The following is a 20884-nucleotide window of genomic DNA, read 5'->3' on the forward strand; positions in this document are numbered from 1 at the left end:
GAGATGTTGACACCCAGGAATTTTAAGTTCTTGACCCTCTCCACTAATGAGCTTTTGATGAGGACTGGGCCATATTCCCCCCTGACTTCCTCCTGAAGTCCACAATCATCTCCTTGGTTTTGCTGACGCTGAGTGCAAGGTTGCTGTTGTGACACCACTCAACGAGCTGATCTTTCTCCCTCCTGGATGCTTCCCCAGTGCAGTTTGTGATTCTGCCAACAATTGTGGTGTCATCGGCAAACTTGTAGATAGCATTGGAATTGTGCTTGGCCACAGTCATGGGTGCATAAGGAGTAGAGCAGTGGGCTAAGCACGCATCCTTGGGGTGTGCCCAATTGGTAGGAAAAATTGAAAAGCAGAGGTTTTATTTTTAAATATAATCCTCAACACTCTAGGTCTTTTTGCACTTACCTTAGGTTTGATTAATCACCAACTCATTCATAGAAACAATTTCTCCTCACTTAAATGACTAAGAGTGCTGAATGACAGTTAAAACAACTCTCCGTGACTCCACGAGTTATTAGGAATATTTATTTTGATATATGTAAATGGTTACTGTGTCTCTGCATAGTTTGTCTGCATGTGTGTTTTGGTCTGACCTGTACCGTGGACTGGAGAACGCTGTTTCATCAGCTTTAACTCGTACAACTGGATGGCAAATAAACTTTAACCCGAACTTGAAATTTGAATAAAATATACCATGATTCTGAATGCTTGTCAAATCTCTCCTTAATCCTCTCTGGTCTAAGGCGAGCAAGCCCAGTTTCTCAAGACTTTGTATTTAATTGAAGGTACCCTGGAATTCTCTCCAATGTCCTAATATTATGATGCACAGAACCAGATTCAATACTCTAACTGGAACTATAAAGATTGCTATACTAAGAGACGGTGTTGGAAAATTACGACCGCCATTAGCAAAGGGCTAAATTAGAATTGCCTTCAATGCCATGCTTTTCTTTTTTGTTTTGCACTTGGTTCTCACTCATCTCCTGCAACACATCAGCTGAGATTAGAAAACGCTCATCATTTGCTTCACTCAGTTGTTCTTAGCCTCCCTCTTCTCTGCAAATTTCTAACATTTCCAATTACTGGTGAAAAGTCATCAACTGGAAATGTTAACCCGATTACTCTCTCCACAGGCGGCACTTTATTTTGCAATATTTTCTGTCCTTTATTGGAGATTTTCATATCAGCGTCAGTTTGGCCACAATCCTTGTTCACTGCAACCTCTGCACCAATACTTACAAAATGTGTCAGCGTCTTACTCCCTCTCTGTTGCTGGACTTACCACTAGCTCCAGCAACACAGTCTGCTTTAAAACCAAAAAATATAACTTATTCACGATTAATTATTTCAAAAAACAAAACCTTTGAAAGTCTCTTCGCAAGCTTAGATATTGTTACATTCATTTTCTATTTGGCAGAATTACCCCCACTTGTTGTTACTTCCCTCTTTGGTGTTTAAGGGGCTTCCCCCCCCCCGACCTCAGCCCCTCAGTGCCCAGCAATGGGAGGACTCTAGACTGTGGCCCTTCCCCATGGTACCCTCGCGTTGGCTGCACCAAGCCTCAGTGTGTCCCTCAGCAGGTGTTTGTACTGAGCAGTGTCCTTGGAAGCACCTATAACTGGAACCTTGCCTAGGGATGGCCAACATCAGCAATGCCACCCCTTCTATTTGATTGGAGCCAGCAACTCTGAGTGAAAAAGCAGAGTGGTTTATTTATTTTACTTTAGCTTAGTTTATGTCAAATACTGTAATGTTTTAATTACCTTTTTAGTTTCAGACTTCCTTTGAATAATGAGCAGATTTTAAAAGGTCTCTCCAGCTCAATGGTTCTCAACCTTTTTCTTTCCACTCACATCCCAATTTAAATATTCCCTATGCCATCGGTGCTCTGTATTTAGTAAGGGATTGCTTAAGGTGGGATGTGGGCGGAAAGAAAAAGTTTGATGACCACTGTTTTAATTGTCCCTCATTGGCCCATTTCCTTTGGAATTATGAAACCGTGCACATAATGAGTCAATGACCATTTTTCTCAAGCCAAATATTTCAGTAACAATTGGGTCTAGAGCAGTGATTCTCAATCTTCCCTTCCAACCCACATCCCACCTTAAGCAATCCCTTACTAATCACAGAGCACCGATGGCACAGGGATGACTTAAAATGGGGTCTGAGTGGAAAGAAAAAGTTTGAGAACCCCTGGTCTCGCTGAAGCATGGTTCAAAGAGCTTTGGCAGTGGCAGAATGAGAAAAAGCTACCAATTGCTCAGGTTCACCCTATTTAGCTTTCCAGGAAGAATCCTGGCATTGAGAGTAAACTCAACTGGTGCTTTGCACCAGGTTCGTGCAAGAATGTGGGCAGTTTGGACAGAGACCGGGGGTTTAGGATGATCTGGCCTAAACATATCAGCAAAAATGTATGTGAACACGTTGCTACTAAACCAGAGCATGGGCAAGGTTTGTAATTGAAATTTTAATTGCTTTTACATTTAGACATTCAGCACGGTAACAGGCCATTGAGGCCCACAGGCCCGTGCCGTCCAATACAACTGCCAGTATGTTTCAGAGGGTGAGAGGAAACCAGAGACCCCCAGCAAAACCCATGCAGACACATGGAGAATGTGCACAATCCTAACAAACAGAGCGGGATTCGAACCCCGGTCCCGATCGCTTGCGCGGTAACAGTGCTGTGCTAACCATGTTGCCCCTACGTGGTTCATGGTTTCTTGTAGAAAACTTACACAAAGCTCATGAATGAGAAATATTTATGCTCTCTTTCTTATTAACCAGGCAACCTTTGGGGGCTAGAGTGAAATTCTGTCCTCTGCTCTCTGCCCTGAAGTACATAAGTGCATTAGAATGTCTCCCTGAAATCCCATTCTTTATGATACTATCACACATACCAAGCATGCACAACTAATTGATGCCTTATTCTCATGAACAAAGAAAGTAAACAGCAATATAATTAATGAGACTGACTTGTGTTAAGCAGTATCGATATCTCAAAGCGCAGCAAAGGTGTACGAAGGAATGAAGTACATGGGAAAGTATTGCCAGTCGGTGAAGTCTCACCTACTGATTATAAAGGGATTTGAAACACTGAAAAATGTCTTTCAGAAGAGAAAACTGGAAATCAGAGAGAATGATGGGAAAATGCCAAAATATGCAGCACGTCAGTCGGCATCTGAGAGCGAACAATTCCCTATTTTCTTATACAAGTTTTTCACCTCAACCTCGATTTTTTTTTTGTAATTCAGAAATGTGACTCGAATGGATGAAAATACTTGAGTAGGTGAAGAAAGTAAAGATCGACTGCTGCTTCTGGAATTATTAACACGCGCAGCAGGAAATTTAAGACTGAAAATGGTCTTTTTGACAGCCAATCTGCACCGACGAGTGGTTTACTTTTCCATTTCAGCCAATGTCATAAAATTGAAGTCCATGCTTTTCTCCTTCCGTGCCCTGATGTTTAAAAGAAAATGTATGGCAGAACAAAAATTTGAATTAAATGTTTATTCAAAGTGCCCCTAACCTACATTCTCCATATAACATGACCTAAAAAACAGCAGAATGATCTATAAGCAGATGCAAGATTCTAAAGATACCATGATGAATGGAAATGTAACAGATATTTGATCGGTTGACATTTTGAGTTTCACGCAATTTCAGTTTGCCAGAGGACAAAGGAACAAAAAGCTGCTGCAGCTTTTACAACCCACACAATAATAAGGCCAAAACATCAGCTTACACCCATAATTGCGTGCATAATATGTTCCTGCAAAAAGAGCCAATGAGCAGTTTCCCCATTCGACGTTAAGGTAGGGGTTTAAAATTCCTATTTCCATTCAGTTCAGTTCTTTTTTTTCTTCTCTTTGGCTCGGCTTCGCGGACGAAGATTTATGGAGGGGGTAAAAAGTCCACGTCAGCTGCAGGCTCGTTTGTGGCTGACAAGTCCGATGCGGGACAGGCAGACACGGTTGCAGCGGCTGCAGGGGAAAATTGGTGGGTTGGGGTTGGGTGCTGGGTTTTGCCAGTGTTAAATGTACTTTATTGACCAAATGTTCTTGTCAAGTCTCAGAGTATTTTAGGAAAAGCCAATGAATTATTAATATGCACTGTAATTGCAGACTAGGGAAACACATTGATAGAATGCTACCTTGTTAACAGGCCTCTGTGAGTACACTGAGAGGCTGTACACTTGACACATTTTATTGGCTATATTAGTAGTATGGAAACTTCATGAACAACTTGCTGTGAACTACAGTGATTACCCAATTACCTTATGGTCTTCTTTTCTTTGTTATAAGTTTAAAAGACCCAGCTTTTTCAAAGCTGCTTCGTGATCCTCTTCTGTTGGTGACTGAGAGGATGGCTTTTGAGCCTTTTCTGCTGCGAGAGGTTGAGTGCAGGCAGTGTCGTTACGGCTGGCTGCACCTCCAGTAAATTTCCACAGCCCGAGTCTCTGCAGGGCATCCTGTCTCGCTGCTCTCTGCTCAGGGGTTCCCAGCAACCGGAGCGAGTCGGATTGCGCCACCAAGCCCTCCACCTGGCCGCTTGGCTTCTTCTGGGCAGATCCACTAAGGCGAGCTAGAACCTGGGCACGGAGCTCCTGCACACTGACCCCTGACCTCAAAATGGTGTCAAACTTCCTTGCGTGGGCTGGGAGCAGCGTGAGGGATCGAGGCGTGCTCTGTTCATCAGACACTGGCTGACTCGCGGTATTAAATTCTAACCCTATTGTCGCCTCAGATCCTTGACATTTCTGCTTCGCGTCTCCTTCTGTTGTTGCTGCCCGGTTTGGCGTTGGACCAAGCCCAGGAACGGAAACCATGCCTCTAGCATTGGCCATTTCAGCACCAGTACTGCTGCCAACTGCATCCACTTGTCCAATAATTCCAACATCATCACCGGCCCCTGATTCATCAGAAAATATTGTTAAAAAAGCAAATATTAGAAGAGTAGCAAAATGATTCCTGCTGTTTTCAGAATGTACAATCAGGTGCACATGTGACCAACAAAGGGTTTTGGAGATGATTGTAAAACAGTTATGAATTTGTCTATGAGATTAGGTGCTGAGTTCCAACTCAGATATTGTTCCATGTGATCTTCTCTCATTCCCTGATTATTTTTCATCTAACTAAACAAATACCAAAGCTTTCCACAGTTCATGGACATTAAATTCTACTTGTTTGCACATATGCTGAGGTAAAATAAGGGTTGTTTCTTTCACCATAGAAGGAACAGAAGTGGAAGCCAATTGCACGAACATTCAGGATTGCTTTGCTTGTGAAGGGGTGGGGGCATGGAAAGGTGGACCTGAGGGAACTCCGGTTTCCTCCCAGCCTCCAAAAACATACGGGAGCTGTAGGCTAATTGGGTGTAAACTGGACGGCAAGGGCTCGTGGGCCAGAAGGGCTGGTTACTGGGCTGTTTGTCTCAGTAAAATCTGTTGATTTTATCTGAACATTGGTTCTCAGAGGTAGATAGTTCCAACTTACATGTCACCTTCAGAAGTTGAACGAATTAAGAGGTTATTGTCATATGTATAGCCCACCTCACTGACAAAAGACAAAGGAGGAAAAACCCAACACCCAACCCCAACCAACCAATTTTCCCCTGCAACCGCTGCAACTGTGCCTGCCTGTCCCGCATCGGACTTGTCAGCCACAAACGAGCCTGCAGCTGACGTGGACATTTACCCCTCCATAAATCTTCGTCCGCGAAGCCAAGCCAAAGATAAGCATAATGTACAGATATAATGTAAGCCTTCAATACTGCAACTTCTCAAGGACAAAACTCACAATTTAAAGATTTAGTTTACAGATAAAGCACAATAACAGGCTTTTCTGGCTCAAGATTGCACCCCCCTCCAAAATACACCCACGTGACCAATTATCCTACTAACCTCGTATGTCTTTGGAATGTGGGAGGACACCAGAGCATCCAAAGGAAGCCCACGTGGAGTCAGAGAGAACCTACAATCTCTTTACAGACAATTAACACCCTGCTGCTGCAAACAGAAAAAATATATATAAAAGAGAAAGAAAAGAAGTAAATAATATTTGCTCTTGGCTGGTAATGCAAAAGACTGCTGCGTCATCAGATCAGATGCATAGAGGTCTTTGCTGGTCTTGGAGTAGTGTTGTTGTTGTGGTGGCACAGGGAGTCTAAATGCCCTGAGACGGTGTTCCTGGCCTATCAGCTGAGTGAGGAACAACATCCTGGTGTTTGGTCTCTCATTTCCTCTCAGGATTCTGATAAGGCCATTTGATAAGGGGAACTGGGAACAATGCAAAGTGATTTTTAATTGCTCAACAGATCAACAGATCACTTATTCTTTGCATCAGAAAAAGATTAGGAGTTATTTGGAAATTGGAAGTCCCAAGTTGGTTGCAGATGTTGCAGAGACATTCTTAATTAAAAGCACTGTTCTCAAGTGACAATAACTTACCAGGGTCTCCTGACTCTTTTGCTGGTCGTGTGGTGTAAACCATTCCTAGAAACTCATAAAACCCATCACCAATGGCGCCATCTCCCTTGGTGGCTCCCTCTTTCTCCTCCTCCTCCAAATCCACCTCTAAAGCATCAATAGTTTCAATCAGAAACCCGAGGCATTCTTTCTCTTCCTGGGTCAGATGGGATAGGAACTCATCCCCCTACAAACAAAGCAGAACATTTTTGCACAACACATTAAGTATCAAATCAATTTGCAGTCCATTTCCAAACAAAAAAAACAACAGTGAAGACAAGGAAACCCTTCCTGGATGTCAGAGTCTAGACATGGATTGGATCAACAAGCATGGACATTTGTACTTGAGATGTTTCAGTGATTAGGCACCAATACCATGGAGTCTCAACTGCTTTGAGATGGTGCTGAGACATCTTCAAGAGAGGCATAGACGGTGGGCAGCCAGCATCTTTCCCCCAGCATGACAACGACTATTGCCATTGCTATTGTTATTAGTAATACAATGGGATCTTTATAAGGTGAGGGAAAGAAAGTTTAAGGCAGTGGTTCTCATCCTTTTTCTTTCCACTCATGGTGATTAGTAAGGGATTGCTTAAGGTGGTCTGTGGGTGGAAAAAGTTTGAGAACCATTGTTTTAATCGTCCCTCATAGACTCGTTATGTGCACGTTTTCAGAACTCCAAAGGAAATGGGTCAATGACAATTTTTCTCGAGCAAAATATTTCAGTAACAATTGGGTCTTGAGCCGTGATTCTCAACCTTCCCTTCCCACTCACATCCCACCTTAAGCAATTCTTTACTAATCACAGAGCACCGATGGCATAGGGATTACTTAAAGTGGGATGTGAGTGGAAAGAAAAAGGTTGAGAACCATTGGCTTAGGGGAGGCATGGAAGCATCAGGGATACTTTTTTTTTTACATACAGAGAGTAGTGGGTACCTGGAAGGTATTGCCAGGGATGGTGGCGGAGGATGGTACAATAGGAACATTTAAAAGAATCAGACAGGCACATGGATACAAGATAAATAGAGGGTTATGGGTGTAAGATTTAGCTTGTTGAATGGGTTTATATAGATCAGCATGACATTGTGGGCCAAAGGGCCTGTACTGTGCTGTAATGTTCTATGATGACTTGAAATGATGCTTCATGCCCTACATGGGAAATGCAGGTCTTGGATCGGGGCAACAAGGAATTGTGTCATGTATTTAAATCACAGTGCTATCATTTGGAAGGGATGATGGTGTTGTCATGTACATGCTGTCCCAAAACATAGTGGCTGTGAGGATGGGAGGTACCTTGACAATAGAATGAACAAGTTCCAGAAGTGTGTCCTTCAAATGTAACTGGAGCTCCCATGCACCCAAATAGATATTTCTGCAATTCTGTTCATCATTATCTCGTACAGTATTTCACCACCAGTCGCAGTGGGTTTGTAACAGATTAAATATTTTACTTGCCACATCGTCAATGATATAATAAATAAGTAATATGTCCGACAAAAGGAACAAAGATTCTCAAAAGATTTGACGAGAACAAAGAGCCACTGGAAGAAGTTGGTACATCAGATGGTCGGCCAACATTTCAGGTCTGAAGCCTTCATCAAGATGAATATAGGTGAGCTTGCATGTGGAAAGGAAAGAAGCAGCTGGGGGAGAGCCCAGAGGTGATATGGGACAGAAAGTGTGAGAGGCGGAGAGACAGATGACACAGAGACCATTGCCTAATTGGCCATCAAAGGAAGACAAAAAACTAAATTTAGTTCAGCTTCCAACTCTACTGGCATCTATGGCCTGCTTGGTCACACTATCATCTGTGATTTGAGGTTCTAGATTTAAGTTCCACTTCTGAAATCGCAAGACCAAGATTTTGGCTGACTGTGCAGTCCAGCTGGGAGGAATTTGTGCACAAGTACAGAAGCTGCCTTTTGGACAACTCGTTAAATTGTGCCCTGTTTTCTCTCTCTCAATTTGTTATTGAAGAGGAGCAGTGAAGTTATTCCTGTCCTCCTGGCCATATCTGTCTCTCAACAAATGTGACTATAATGAGTTAAGCAGTCTTTTCCACACATTTGTAATGGGCGCTTGCTATGCACACATTACCTGTTGGCTTTATTACAGTTCCAAAAATAAGCCCCTTTGGTTGTAATGTGCTTTGGGATGAATGTGCCTTTCTTTCAAACATACTTGTCTTCTCACTATTTCATCTAAATCATTACTGCTTTTATCAACTCACTCCTCCAACAATGATTTCAGGTTTATTGTCAGAGTACATACAACCTTGAGATTCCTTTATCTGTGGGCGAGGCAGAATTCCCACCTATTGGCAGTCCAAAAAAAAATTCAATGTACACGTGTAAACAAATATAGAAATGTAAACAAACTGACTAATACAGAAAAAAATTGCAAGCAAATGTTTAATTTCAACTATCCCCCCCTATCATCCACATATAAATGTTGCTTTTATACTTTCAAATGCTTAGAAGAAAAAAATATTCCTGGTTGTAGGACATCATGCACTTTTCTGAATATGGACAAGATTCATTATTCAATTAATAATTCAGATACAATATTCCAGATGTTTTGGGGGTCATTAATGACTCACCATCTTACTTTATAACTTCACTCCGATGTAATTAAATTGTCCGACTTGTATCTTTATATTAATTTTTTTAACCTCCATTTTTCTTTCAAAACTCGTCATATTAATAAAGAGACAAGAACCTTTTTACATGCAGTATAGCAATATGAAAAAGTAGAATAATTTTGGGAAGATAAAAGTATTTTACTGGGACAAGTTATGAAGATGCAAGTTCTGAAAGATCCCAAAATATTTTTGTTATGGAATATTTATGATTTGATATTGATCAGAGGAAGTTTTTAAGTTTTGCAGTAGCAAAGAAATGTATATGTATAGCATAGAAACTCGATAATAATGTGGGGTTGAATAGATGGCAAATGGAATTACAAAATTGTATACCGTTAAAAAAAAAGTGTATAATTTACCAAATCAACCAGAAAAATTTGATGAGATTTGGAAACCTTGCATGAATTTTTATTGGTAAGAGTTCATCTATGGCATCCACTCCTCCCGCTCCAACTCACCGTGGTTAATTTACGGTTTAAAATTGTAATTGTATATTTGAAATTTAATTAACTAATGCAGGATATATGATTAATTCAAGCCAGCTTTATCTTTTATGGGGAGGGTGGGGGGGGAGAAAATATAAAATTATGTATTCTTTTTGAATCTTTTTTATTATTCTGTACAATACAGATAAGTACTTGTATATGTATTGATGCACTTACACAAAAATTACTAATCATATATAGCATCTGGTTAGATAAGGGGGTCTGAGTTTTTCTCCTCTAGTATTTTTTCTTTTTTAATATCTATATAGATATCTCTATAGATCTCTCTCTCTCTCTCTCTCTCTCTCTATATATATATATATCTATCTATATATAGATAGATATATAAAAAAAGAAATATATAGATATATATATACACATATTATTTGAGGTTTTTTCTAATAAAGGTATTTAGAATATGAATTATGGATATGATTTACAATTTATGTATGTTAGTGATATATGGAATCTTATTTAGTTTATGCAACTGTCCACATTATCTTATTGAATTGTACTCTTTTTTATGTTCTTTATTAAAATCAAAAAAAATTTAAAAAAGAAAAAGCAAACAATATGTTTTACATGATTCTCTGTGTAACAGTCATTTACTAAACTCCCATAGTTAATACTAATTATATTTGTCAGTACTGAATGCAATCTTATGGTTTAATGAAAAACAGAAACTATTAATCTTTTTATCCCCAGAGATGGTATTTATTACCCTATTTAAGACCTTTGCAAGCAAGCTCAGGAATTAAAATATTAATTTTCTCCCATTAGGAATTTGTTGGAGCTGAAGGTGTGATGCCCTGAGCAACAAAGGCATTCATTGTAAATCAGGGGTTCATCTGCTGGCCCAGAAAACACTCGCTGAAAGTTGTCCGAGGCTAAGTGCTCCTGACTGCCTCATGACCAGGGTCCAGGGAAAGGTAACAGAAGTGCAATGCAGCCTGTGTAAAGAATCTATGGGGAAAGACCACTCCCTGTGAGTGTACCATTGGTTTGGAACCATGTGACTTGGAGTTCTGTTTATCTTACTTCTGACCATGAATTGCGCACATTTGTTCTTTGATGAAAGAAGAGATGTGATTTGCTATACAAAATATATTAAATTTTACGTTGATTGTGGCTTAATTGCCAGGACACACCCAATAACATGGCCACAATACTGGGCTACTTTTAGCCATTTCATCAATCTATTTTTAATGAGGTAACATCCTTTTTTTGTCTTTTCTAACGGGCTACGACTATTTATTTAAACATAAGTGGATATTGCATGCCGTTGGAAGAAGCTAGTGAGATAGCTTACTGAACTTGACATTATGAAGGTCTCCCACTGTTTTTTGTTTTTACACATTTCCAGGGAGACTCCTGGAGATGTATACATTATCTTCCCAAGTTGCTCTGACAGCCAGGCACATTTTTTTTTCATGCCTTATTAAACTCTGCTTCATTTACTGATGCTTTGACAATTGCTGTTCCATTAAACGTACTAAAGTCCAGCAGAAACATCTTAAAAAATAAAATGATTTGGCGATCCTTCTTTCTTATTTTACCATTGCTAAGACTTCCATTTGATTGGGTAGATAACGGAAAAAAAAAATCCTCTCTGCAAACCCTTTTCAGTCACCAAGAAAACTCATCTGGCAAAGAGCAAGATGGACCTCTTCACCACCGAGCAGGATTCTCTGTACTACAATGCAGCGGAAGATGAAAAAGTTAACCTGCCTCTTAGCAACCAAAATAGTGCCCACCCACCCCCCCCCCCCCCCCTAATCCAGATGTAAAAATCTTCCTCAGCTGCAAACTGTTGAAGGACCATTGGGCACTTCTGGTTTGGAACAGGCCCTCCGGCCCACTCGTCCATGATGTCGAAATCAAACTCTACTGCTTGAACTCAATAGATATCCCTCTGTCCCCTTCGTCTTCATGTGTCATTCTAGAAGCCTCTTCAATGCCACCATTCTACCTGCTTCCTCTGCGACTCCAGACTGCCCTTCCAGGTACCGACCACTCTGTGCAATATTCATCTCAAATGCATGTCTTCTTGTGTGCGACTTGTTTGCCCTGACAGTCCACCCTATCAATGCCCCTCATGATTTTCTCAACCTTTCTCAGGTCTGCACTCAGTTGCCGACACTCCTGAGGAAACAAACTAAGTTTGTTCAATCTCGCCCCATAACTCAACTTCTAATCCAACCAGTATCCTGGGGAACCTCTTTTGTACCCTTTCTAAAATCTCCACATCCTTCTCCTATTTGTGCAGCCAGATTTGCACACTGTATTCCAAGGGCAGCCTAGCTAAAATGTAATATAGCTGCAACTTGACATCTTCAGTTTTGTGCTCAATGTCCTGGCTCAAACATACCATATGCCTTCCTAACAACACCATCAACTTGCATAGCCACTTTCAATGAGCAATGGAACTTGTACATAATTTTCCATTATTTTTGAATAAGAAATTTAATACATAGTGATTTTTTTAAAAATTCCCTCCCCACTACAACCGGATAGAAAAGATGGGGGGAAAAAAAGAAAAAACCTGAATATTTATAAAAACTTACTAGAAACTATCAAATAAATTTTAACATTTCTTAATTTCAGAAGGTTGGGTGATTACAACTTAATTCCCATATATGATTCCCAATTTTAAAAAAAAATTCAAATTTGTTACCTAAATTATATGTGGTATCCAACTTCCTATTTCAGGACGGCCACCTACCCATTCCCAAATACGCATCAGTCTTCCAAGTTACTGCCACACATTTTCTAGCTACTACTAGGGCTATTTTAATAAATTCTTTGATATTTATTTAATTTAAATTCTGTATCAAAAATATTTCAAAGTTTAAAAAAAAATTTGGATCTTGAGGAAATTCAACTTTAGTAACTTTTTCCAAAAATAAACCCAGTTCTATCCAAAAAGTGAGTCCTGCCATTAATTATATACAGTACGTTCCCCTTATTTGACCTCCCAAAGTGCCACACTTCACCCTCGTCCAGATTAACTCCTTCGGTCACATCTCTGCCCCTATCTTCATCCTTTTGTATTCTTTGATATCCCTCTGCACTGCCCTCAATTGATCTCCTGAGGAACAGTTACCTCTTAATACCTGCTGGGCACAGCATCAAAGCCTTGAACTTATTTGGAACTACAGAGGCACGGATGGAAACAGGTGCGAGAGGGAAGAATAGGCTTCGTTGTAGTTTCCTGTCACTTGGGCAGAGCTACAATACTAGAGGTCACGGTGCTTGGAGCTCTGGAAGAGAGGCACTCGACCACTTTGGGCAGTTTCATCAACTCTGTGGAGGATTTCTTGCGTATCAGGTCAGAGAGCTTTATTTCAATTGCAGAGGGACATTACTGAAAGGAACAGAGAAGAACAGTATTATTTATTGGACGAAATTAAAGCCTGAATGGATGTTGTGCAACGGAGCCTGGACCTCATCATGGAAGATCACCCTCACTGTAACACAAAGGCTCAGAAGAGGCTTTGTGTATATCCCAAGTCATCAATATTCCAATGCTTGTGCTTTAAAATAACAAACATCATGTTAAATCATTTCATATATAAATTCATCTATTTCAGAAACTCATAATAGGTTAATTTAAAATGGTGGCAGGAGATTAAGAGGTGGCTGTTTTACCCGTTAAGTTGTTATCAGTGGCCTTAGTCTGTGTGAACCCACATGATCTGCATTTTCCCGCAGGGATCAGTGTTTAGACCATTGATCTTTACTATTGAGACGAATGTCATAAATTTAAATGACAGTGAATTATCAACTAGCTTGTGAATGATAATGAGGATTTTGCAAGTAATAAAAGACTAAGGAAGAGACTAAATAAATTACAAGCAGAACTCAAATAAAGAATGTAAATATTTTTTTTCTATTATTGTCTCTTTTTAATTCAATTAAATATACCTTTGTAATTTAAGTCAGAAAAAGGAAAAAGGCCAGAGATACTTAGCAAGTCTCAACATCCTTTATGTAGCAAAGATAAAGGTAGTTAACCGATGTTTTGGACCTGAGCCTTTTGTCAAGCTCAAATGATTAATTTATTTATTTTTAGATAAATTTATTCATAAATTAGATCAGCCATGATCGTATTGAATGGCGGAGCAGGCTCGATGGGCCACTTTTGGCCTACTCCTGTTCCTACTTCCTATGTTCCTAGTCAGACAGCACAGTAGCCCACGAGTCCCTACCGGCCAATTTACACCCCTTAACCTACACCGCCCCTCCCCCCGGTAATGTTTTGAACGGTGGAAGGAAACAGGAGCGCCGCCGCGCCCCCCCCCCCCAGGGAAAACCCACGCAGACACAGGGAGAGCAAACAAATTCCTTACAGACAGTGCAGTGTCCCGATTGCTAGCACTGTAATGGCGATGCGCTAACCGTGCTGCCCCAATTATGCACCTTTTTTTTCTTTGCTGCGTACAGAAAGGTGTGATACGGGCTGAGTTTCTCCAGCACTTTTGGGGATTAAATTACATTCACAGCACCTGCAGACTTTCTTGGTTAACTCCAAGTGAACCTTTGCAGTTGGGTTTTAGTTGCTTTGTGGGTTTTTTAAAAATGTTTGATGCAAATAAGAATTACAATGTATTTGTACCTTGATTACAATGATAAACTCATTACTATACGTAAGGAATATGCCATGAGCTCGAACTCTTCAAATGGTGTTCAACTTATGTACGTGGGCAAAATTAATTCTGGGAACAAAAATGAAGAAATCTTGGTGTCATAGTTCAGAGCTCGTTCAAGATTCATGATCAATGCAGCCAAACCTGGACCAATTTGTTCAAATTTCACAAGATTTCCCACATTTTATCATTTGGAAAAAAAAACAGATTTCTTCCCCCCGCCCCACAAAAATAAACATCTGTCATAGTCTTCCCGGCCAGATGGTTCACATTGGGAAAGGTGTTGTGCAACTCCAGAAGCAAAGTTAATTCAGCTGTCCTTGGAAATGGATGAGCAAGGTAATCAGTGGTGGAAAAGCATCCACACACTGTTGAAGGCCCCTTCATGAGAAGAAACACAGCAGCTTAACACAGTCATTGCATTCGTAACCACCATCACCGCCTTTAGTGCAATCAAGAAAGGCCAGGCTGAATCATGAAATTCATAAAACCGGATATGCTCGCTCAATCTTGGGCAAGTATCTGGAGTTGGTTCTCTCACAAGTTGGATCATGAAGTAGACATTCAGAGAATGAGAACGATTTCCAGTACAAACCCCACAGCTACGTGGAAAGACAAGCTGTTGCGTCAACATATTTAGAAAAGTATAAACTTGGGAGATATGAAGGAGCTCAAGATAATGCAAGATGATCTGCACACCCCTGGTAGAAAGCAGTCAATCATTCATTTGACCTTTGTACTGTGGATGTCTGAAGGCCTTGGAGTGTCAGAAACTCAACTGGACCAGCCATATAAATATTGTCCCTACAAGAGCAAGTCGCTAGTCATCATCTCTAACTTGCTCTTGTCGGCATAGAATATACATGACTGATCCAGTTGAGTTTCTGATTAATGGTATTTCCAAGGATATTGATAATGTTGGACGTCGTGCTGATGAGCCAATAAATGTTAAGCATGGCCTGTTCAATTAAAGCAAAAACAAAAGCTGGAGAACTCAGCAGGACAAACAGTGCACTTTATAAAGCAAAGATGAAGTTACATAGGGCAGCATGGTTGGCATAGGCCTTTAAAGCGTCAGTGATCTGGACCTGGGTTCGAATCCCGCACCGTCTGTAATGAGTTTGTATGTTCTCCCCATATCTGTGTAGGTTTTCCCTGGGGGCTCAGATTTCCTCCCACCATTCAAACATACCAGGGATGAAGGTTATTGGGTGGCACAGACTCATGCACCAAAATGGCCTCTTACCAGGCTAAATTTACATTTTTAAAAATTATAACCAACCATACCTTGATGAAGGGCTCAACCCTGAAACGTTGGTCATGTATCTTTGCTACATAACTCTTTGCACTGTTTGACCTGCTGAGTTTCTCCAGCATTGCGTTTTTACTTCCACCATGGTGTCTGCAGACTCTCATGTTGGTTAGATTGATTTTTTTTTGTTGGAGATCGTCATTGTCCCTCTGTTTCATGAATGTCGCTCGCTATTTATCAGTACATATCTGAAAAGTTGTCTTGATCTAGCTGCAGGTATTGCTAATTTGCAAATGGATCAAAACATTATGCAATCATTAGTGGACGTCCCTATTCTGGTCCTTTTGGTGAAAGAACTCCATTGATGAAGCAGCTGATAATGATTAGGGTTAACATCCTGACCTAAGGAACTCAGGGTGGGATGATTGACCCACAGCCATAGAATTGCCTCATTGTTTATCAAGGAAACTAGTGCAATGCTTGTAACATTAGAAAGAAATATCAGGAAGTCTATTGTTCTATCATGCAGTATAAAATGAAAAGGGTGTGACGAGATACATGTGAAATTTAGAGAAGTTAGAGTGTGTCCGTGGATTTAGAAATCAGGGAAGAGATGTCAGCAGCACCCAATGCACATTTACAAGACAAATACTCGCCCTTTTAATTTACCTTGCTACCAAATACTAATTTTTTTCATCATCTTCAGATTAGAGATTTTTTACAATTTCAATTACATACATTTCCTAAGAGGACTCATAAGAATTTAATTGATGTAATTTTTAATTTACAACCTTACTGTCATGGTTCAATATCTAATAGTTATGATATGTTGTTGGGAATAAGAGAGGCTCCCTCAGATAAAATTTAAAAAAGCCTGGGAACAGGACCTACAGCTTTTAATCTCTGAAAAAACTTGGAATATAATTTTCAAATTGGTTAATACCTCTTCTTTATGTGCCCGCCACTCTCTCCTACAATTTAACATCGTCCATAGGACTCACATGCCCAAAGTCAAACTATCTTGTTTTTATGCAGATGTATCTCCTCATTGTGATAAATGCAACAATGGAGATGCTTCATTAATTCACATGTTCTAGATATGCCAGAGTCTTGAGAAATACTGGAATGAAGTATTTCAAATTTTCTTTGAACTTTTTGGAGTTAATTTTAAATGTAATATCTTAACTGTTTGGAATTGTTGGAGAGAGTGACACAACGTTAAAGGCAGCAGATTAGCTTTCATTTCTCTTTTGGCTAGGCGGGTGGTGTTGCTCAGACAGAGGGACGTTACCCCGCCTAACCATGCTCATTGGCTTTGTGACCCATTGTCATGTTTAAATTTAGAGAAGACTAATTTCTGATTTGAATGTAAATTTTCAAACAGTGTGGGGCCCTTTTCTGAATTCTTTTATAATCTCTGATTTGTTTTGAAGGTAGAACTGTGACTAATGAGGTAATTTATCAATCTCTTAAGAATTCTCTTTTTTTTGGCCAAACAGCTTCTTTCTTAGTCGTGGGTTTAGATTTTCTTGTTATAATAAAATATCAATACAATATAATTTGTTTGGGGAACTTTGGATGAAATATGATTTAAGTGTAATGTATCTTTTTGACTTTTAACATATATCCGTCTGTATTTTTTTTATGTGAAAGCTCGATGTTAATAAACATATTGAAAAACGATTTACCTTGCTGAATGCAGATGCATCTTCTTCAACATTAACCCTTCCACTTTCCTGAGCAAGTTCTGGGTCCATAGGTATATCCTTACTTGTTAAATTCTCTAGATGTTGATTCCATCAATAATTTTTCAGAAGAATATTTCTTCTAAACCTTGGAGCAGAAGGGGAAAAATAAAACAAGTTTACAAATCCACTGATTTTGGCAGATGATAATGCAAATGGATTTCACAGCCAAGCAATGAAACAGTTTCCCATCTTTTTAAGAGCCAGGACCAAATAGTCCCAGTTAGAAATGACAAAGTCACATGGAAGGGAAAGCTCTCTGCATTTGGACTTTGACAACTTAATCTCATCATCCCTGCCTCAGAAGAACACAGTGGCTTACAGCAGGAACTGTTCAACTTAAATCACATTCTTTGCAAAATGTATAACTTGTCAAGTGTTTCCCTCATGGAGAAAATGAAAACATTTTAAAATGTCCCCAGGAGTGTTTTCAAACAGAAAATGAGACATGACCTCTTCAGTGAGGTAGGCCCAAGCTTGCCCCAAATGGCCATTAAGGTGCACCATAAAGAAGCAGAATCAGAAGAGGTTTAAGGAGGTTTAAGACTTGTGGATTTGAATGCATGTCTGCTGAATATTGAAAACCCAAGGGTGCATGAGATGCTTGGATTGGATGAGCCATAAAGATTTCAGGAGCTTCTGTAGTTTAAGAATATTAACTGCCTCGGCCTGACCGGTGTTCTACACTTCAGCAAACATCTTGGTAAAGAGAGCTCTCCAAATCACTCACTTCAAACTTCCTCACATTTCAAACTACTCTGGACAGCAGTTGGCATATGAAAAGGATGACCACCCAACACTGTGAACTTGGAGAGAACACAGGAGCGTCTGGCCCGTCGAGCCTGCTCCGCCATTCAATGTGATCATGGCTGATCTGATGATAGGCTCATCTCCACCTACCTGTCTTTTCCTCCATATCCTTTAATTTTCCTCCTATTCAGAAATCTATCCAACATTGTCTTAAATATGTTCACATGCCGCACATTAAAAAATAACGGCCATTTCAGATTTCACCCAAATAAAGTGGCCCGGGTGATTTTCATACTTAGCTCCTCCTGAATTTCAAAGTGCCGCTTTGCCAAATCCTTAATCACCATTATTGAAATGGAGACTTCTTGCAGTCCTAAAATAGACACAGGACAAATGGACTAGCAACTCCTTCACACCCTCCAACAAAGTGGAGCTGGGCCAGCCTGCGACCAAGCAATTCCGCGCACATTTCCGAGCGCCATTCACCTTCATTCTTGGTGGAGTTTCTTTCCAGACGATGGCAAGATTGCAACATGCCAAATTCCTCAGCCGTGAATTGATTTTCAACCTCACTGGTTTGAAAAATAACGATGCTTCGTATTTATTCACGGAACAGCGAGATTTCGCTTGCTCTCTCCTCTCGATTTGAAAAATCAAATTTCAACAGTATTCTTCGTCTTAAGAATCTTTATGTTGGCCGTATTTGGTCCGCAAGGACGATGATCGCGGTTGCTCTCAGCTTCCAGATCTTAGGATACAAATCTGCTGCTGATCTTTCCACAGTTTACAGATGGCTGTCCACTGCTCCATTAGGGAGGTCGCCTAAATTCCCTACCTGAACACCAATTACTATCCCTCCAGCATGCAGCAGTAGACCCAAGCTTTGAACTGTCTTTCAGATCTCCTCTCGGACTAGAGGTTCTGCGACAGCATCCTATCAGACGTACTGAGCTGTAACCTGCGCTGTTCCTGCACGGTTAGAATTCCTCCTGATGGCAGGGCTCTTCACTGGAGCATCCTCCTACTTCCCACTGGGTGGCATGGTTAGCGCAACTGGGAAACGAATCCAGCACTAACTGTAAGGAGCTTGTATGTTCTCCTCATGGGTTTCCTGTAGGTTTCCTCACATTGTTCAAAAGATACCGGGGTTTGTAGGTCAATTGTATGGAAATTGGGCAGCACGGATCTTTTCCCCACAACTGGGGCACCCATTCAGGCAATAATGTCAGCTTCAATGCATGTAGAAACTCAACAGTGCTGCTCTTTGAACTTTGCATTTGAAGTTTCTGTGCAACTATCGTAAACAATGTTGGGATTATCCACATCACTGTTATAACACTGATTTGCAGGCCAAGGTTCTTGGCCAGCTAGGCTTGGGCCTAGTCCTTCATAAAAGAGCTTCCATATAATATTGGCTTATAGTTCCTCATGGCATCATCAGTGAAAACGAGTTACGACAGCTCAGAGAATTTCTGATGAAAGGTCGTTGAGACAAAATGTTAACTCTGCTTCTTACTCCACAGACAGTGCTGCACTGCTGAGAATCCACAGCATTTTTCTTTCAGATTTACTGCATTTTCAGTTTCTATTGCCTTCCATTTCGCAGGCCCCTCAATTTCTTCGATGTCCAAAAATCCCATCTAAGCTTCAAGCATATTAAATGACTGATAATTCAATCAATTCCAAATGTTTACAGCCCTCTGAATTAATTGGACTGGGTGGACCGCTATGGTCATCCACCCCTCTGTAGCGCTGAGTCATTCAAGGTCTCAGAACTCTGCAACTGCCCATTCCTATTGGTCTACTCAACAGTGACCTTTATTTTCTTAAACTTAACAGCTTTCCGCAGTTCTTGATTTTGCTTCCTTCCTTCTCTTGTTCCTAATTTCGATCATATTACTCAAGTTGGGCCTTGCTACTTTAAAGCGCAAAATATAGACAGTATAACACAGTTGAATAATTTTCAGTGCATTGTCCACCAAACAGGAAGAAAACAGATAAAGTTCACCTCATTAGCAATTTCGATTAGTGATGGGTTTGCCCAATTTTTTTTATATAAACGTATGTAAAAACTGTACACTGGTCGATATATTGTTGGCACGGATTCCCTTAAGAAACTGGCTGTTTACGATGGAAGTGGGATTAATTATTTTATATCCTCATGAACAAGTGCGTACCTGTCTGTTCAGTGTCGGATGTAGGTCGTCCTGCAATTCAATCTTCAGCAAAACCGTTGTTTTGTCATTGCTATATGATCCGTAAACTCGGAGTTTTACACACAAAAACAAGAAAACAAAGGAGAGCGGCTTTTTGAAAGCAAGCACCTTCCATTTTCAACCAAAGTTACCTCATCTTCCTTCACTGTGTGTTTCACAGGCAAAGTATTCCCTCAACAGGTTACTTCATGCAAATCAGCTTCACTCGCATTAATTGTTCGACTTTTGAACTCCGCTCCTCCAAGAGGTCAACCAAAAAAAAATACATTTGGCTTCTTAGCACATAAATTGAAAATGAATGATCAAAAATAATCCTTATCAAAAAACAAGCTTTTAAAAAAAACAAACAAATTGCATTACTATAGTTACGTGAATGCATTTGGCTTAACGCCTGAAGCATAAATGTTTCAGTCTGAGAACCTCACTCAGGTTCTTAACGCCTGAAGCATAAATGTTTCATGTTCCGTAACCTCATTCTGGACAAAAAGAAACATTTTTTTTTAAAAATCCTTGCTGGCTCAGTATTCATTAGCTATTCAGTCAAGCACTCCAAAGGAGATCTCTGGAGTGTAGTTGTTTGCTGACATTTACCCGACAACGATTCCGATCGTTCCATTTGGAGTCTTGAAAAATCAACTGTAGTCCCTGGTGTTATTTGCAGCATAGCAACCCTGTTG

The 20884-nt window shown here is 40.3% G+C and overlaps 1 protein-coding gene across 2 annotated transcripts; it reads right to left on the bottom strand.

Annotated features, from left to right (window-relative positions):
- Positions 1-3498: 3498 nt before the first annotated feature.
- On the bottom strand, positions 3499-20881 carry LOC138762616 (uncharacterized). Of its 2 annotated transcripts, none has more exons than XM_069936248.1 (4): positions 20799-20881; positions 17185-17329; positions 6452-6656; positions 3499-4914 (listed from the first exon to the last, which is right to left on the bottom strand). In XM_069936248.1, exons 2-4 carry the CDS (start codon positions 17251-17253, stop codon positions 4301-4303), a joined length of 888 nt encoding a protein of 295 aa, XP_069792349.1. In that variant the 5' UTR covers positions 17254-17329; positions 20799-20881; the 3' UTR covers positions 3499-4300. The 2 variants fall into 2 exon arrangements, with proteins under 2 accessions (XP_069792349.1, XP_069792348.1); XM_069936247.1 differs by lacking the exon at positions 20799-20881 and adding an exon at positions 20169-20404.
- Positions 20882-20884: the final 3 nt, after the last annotated feature.

This window comes from Narcine bancroftii, chromosome 5, assembly GCF_036971445.1.
Source record: "Narcine bancroftii isolate sNarBan1 chromosome 5, sNarBan1.hap1, whole genome shotgun sequence".
NCBI lineage: Eukaryota > Metazoa > Chordata > Chondrichthyes > Torpediniformes > Narcinidae > Narcine > Narcine bancroftii.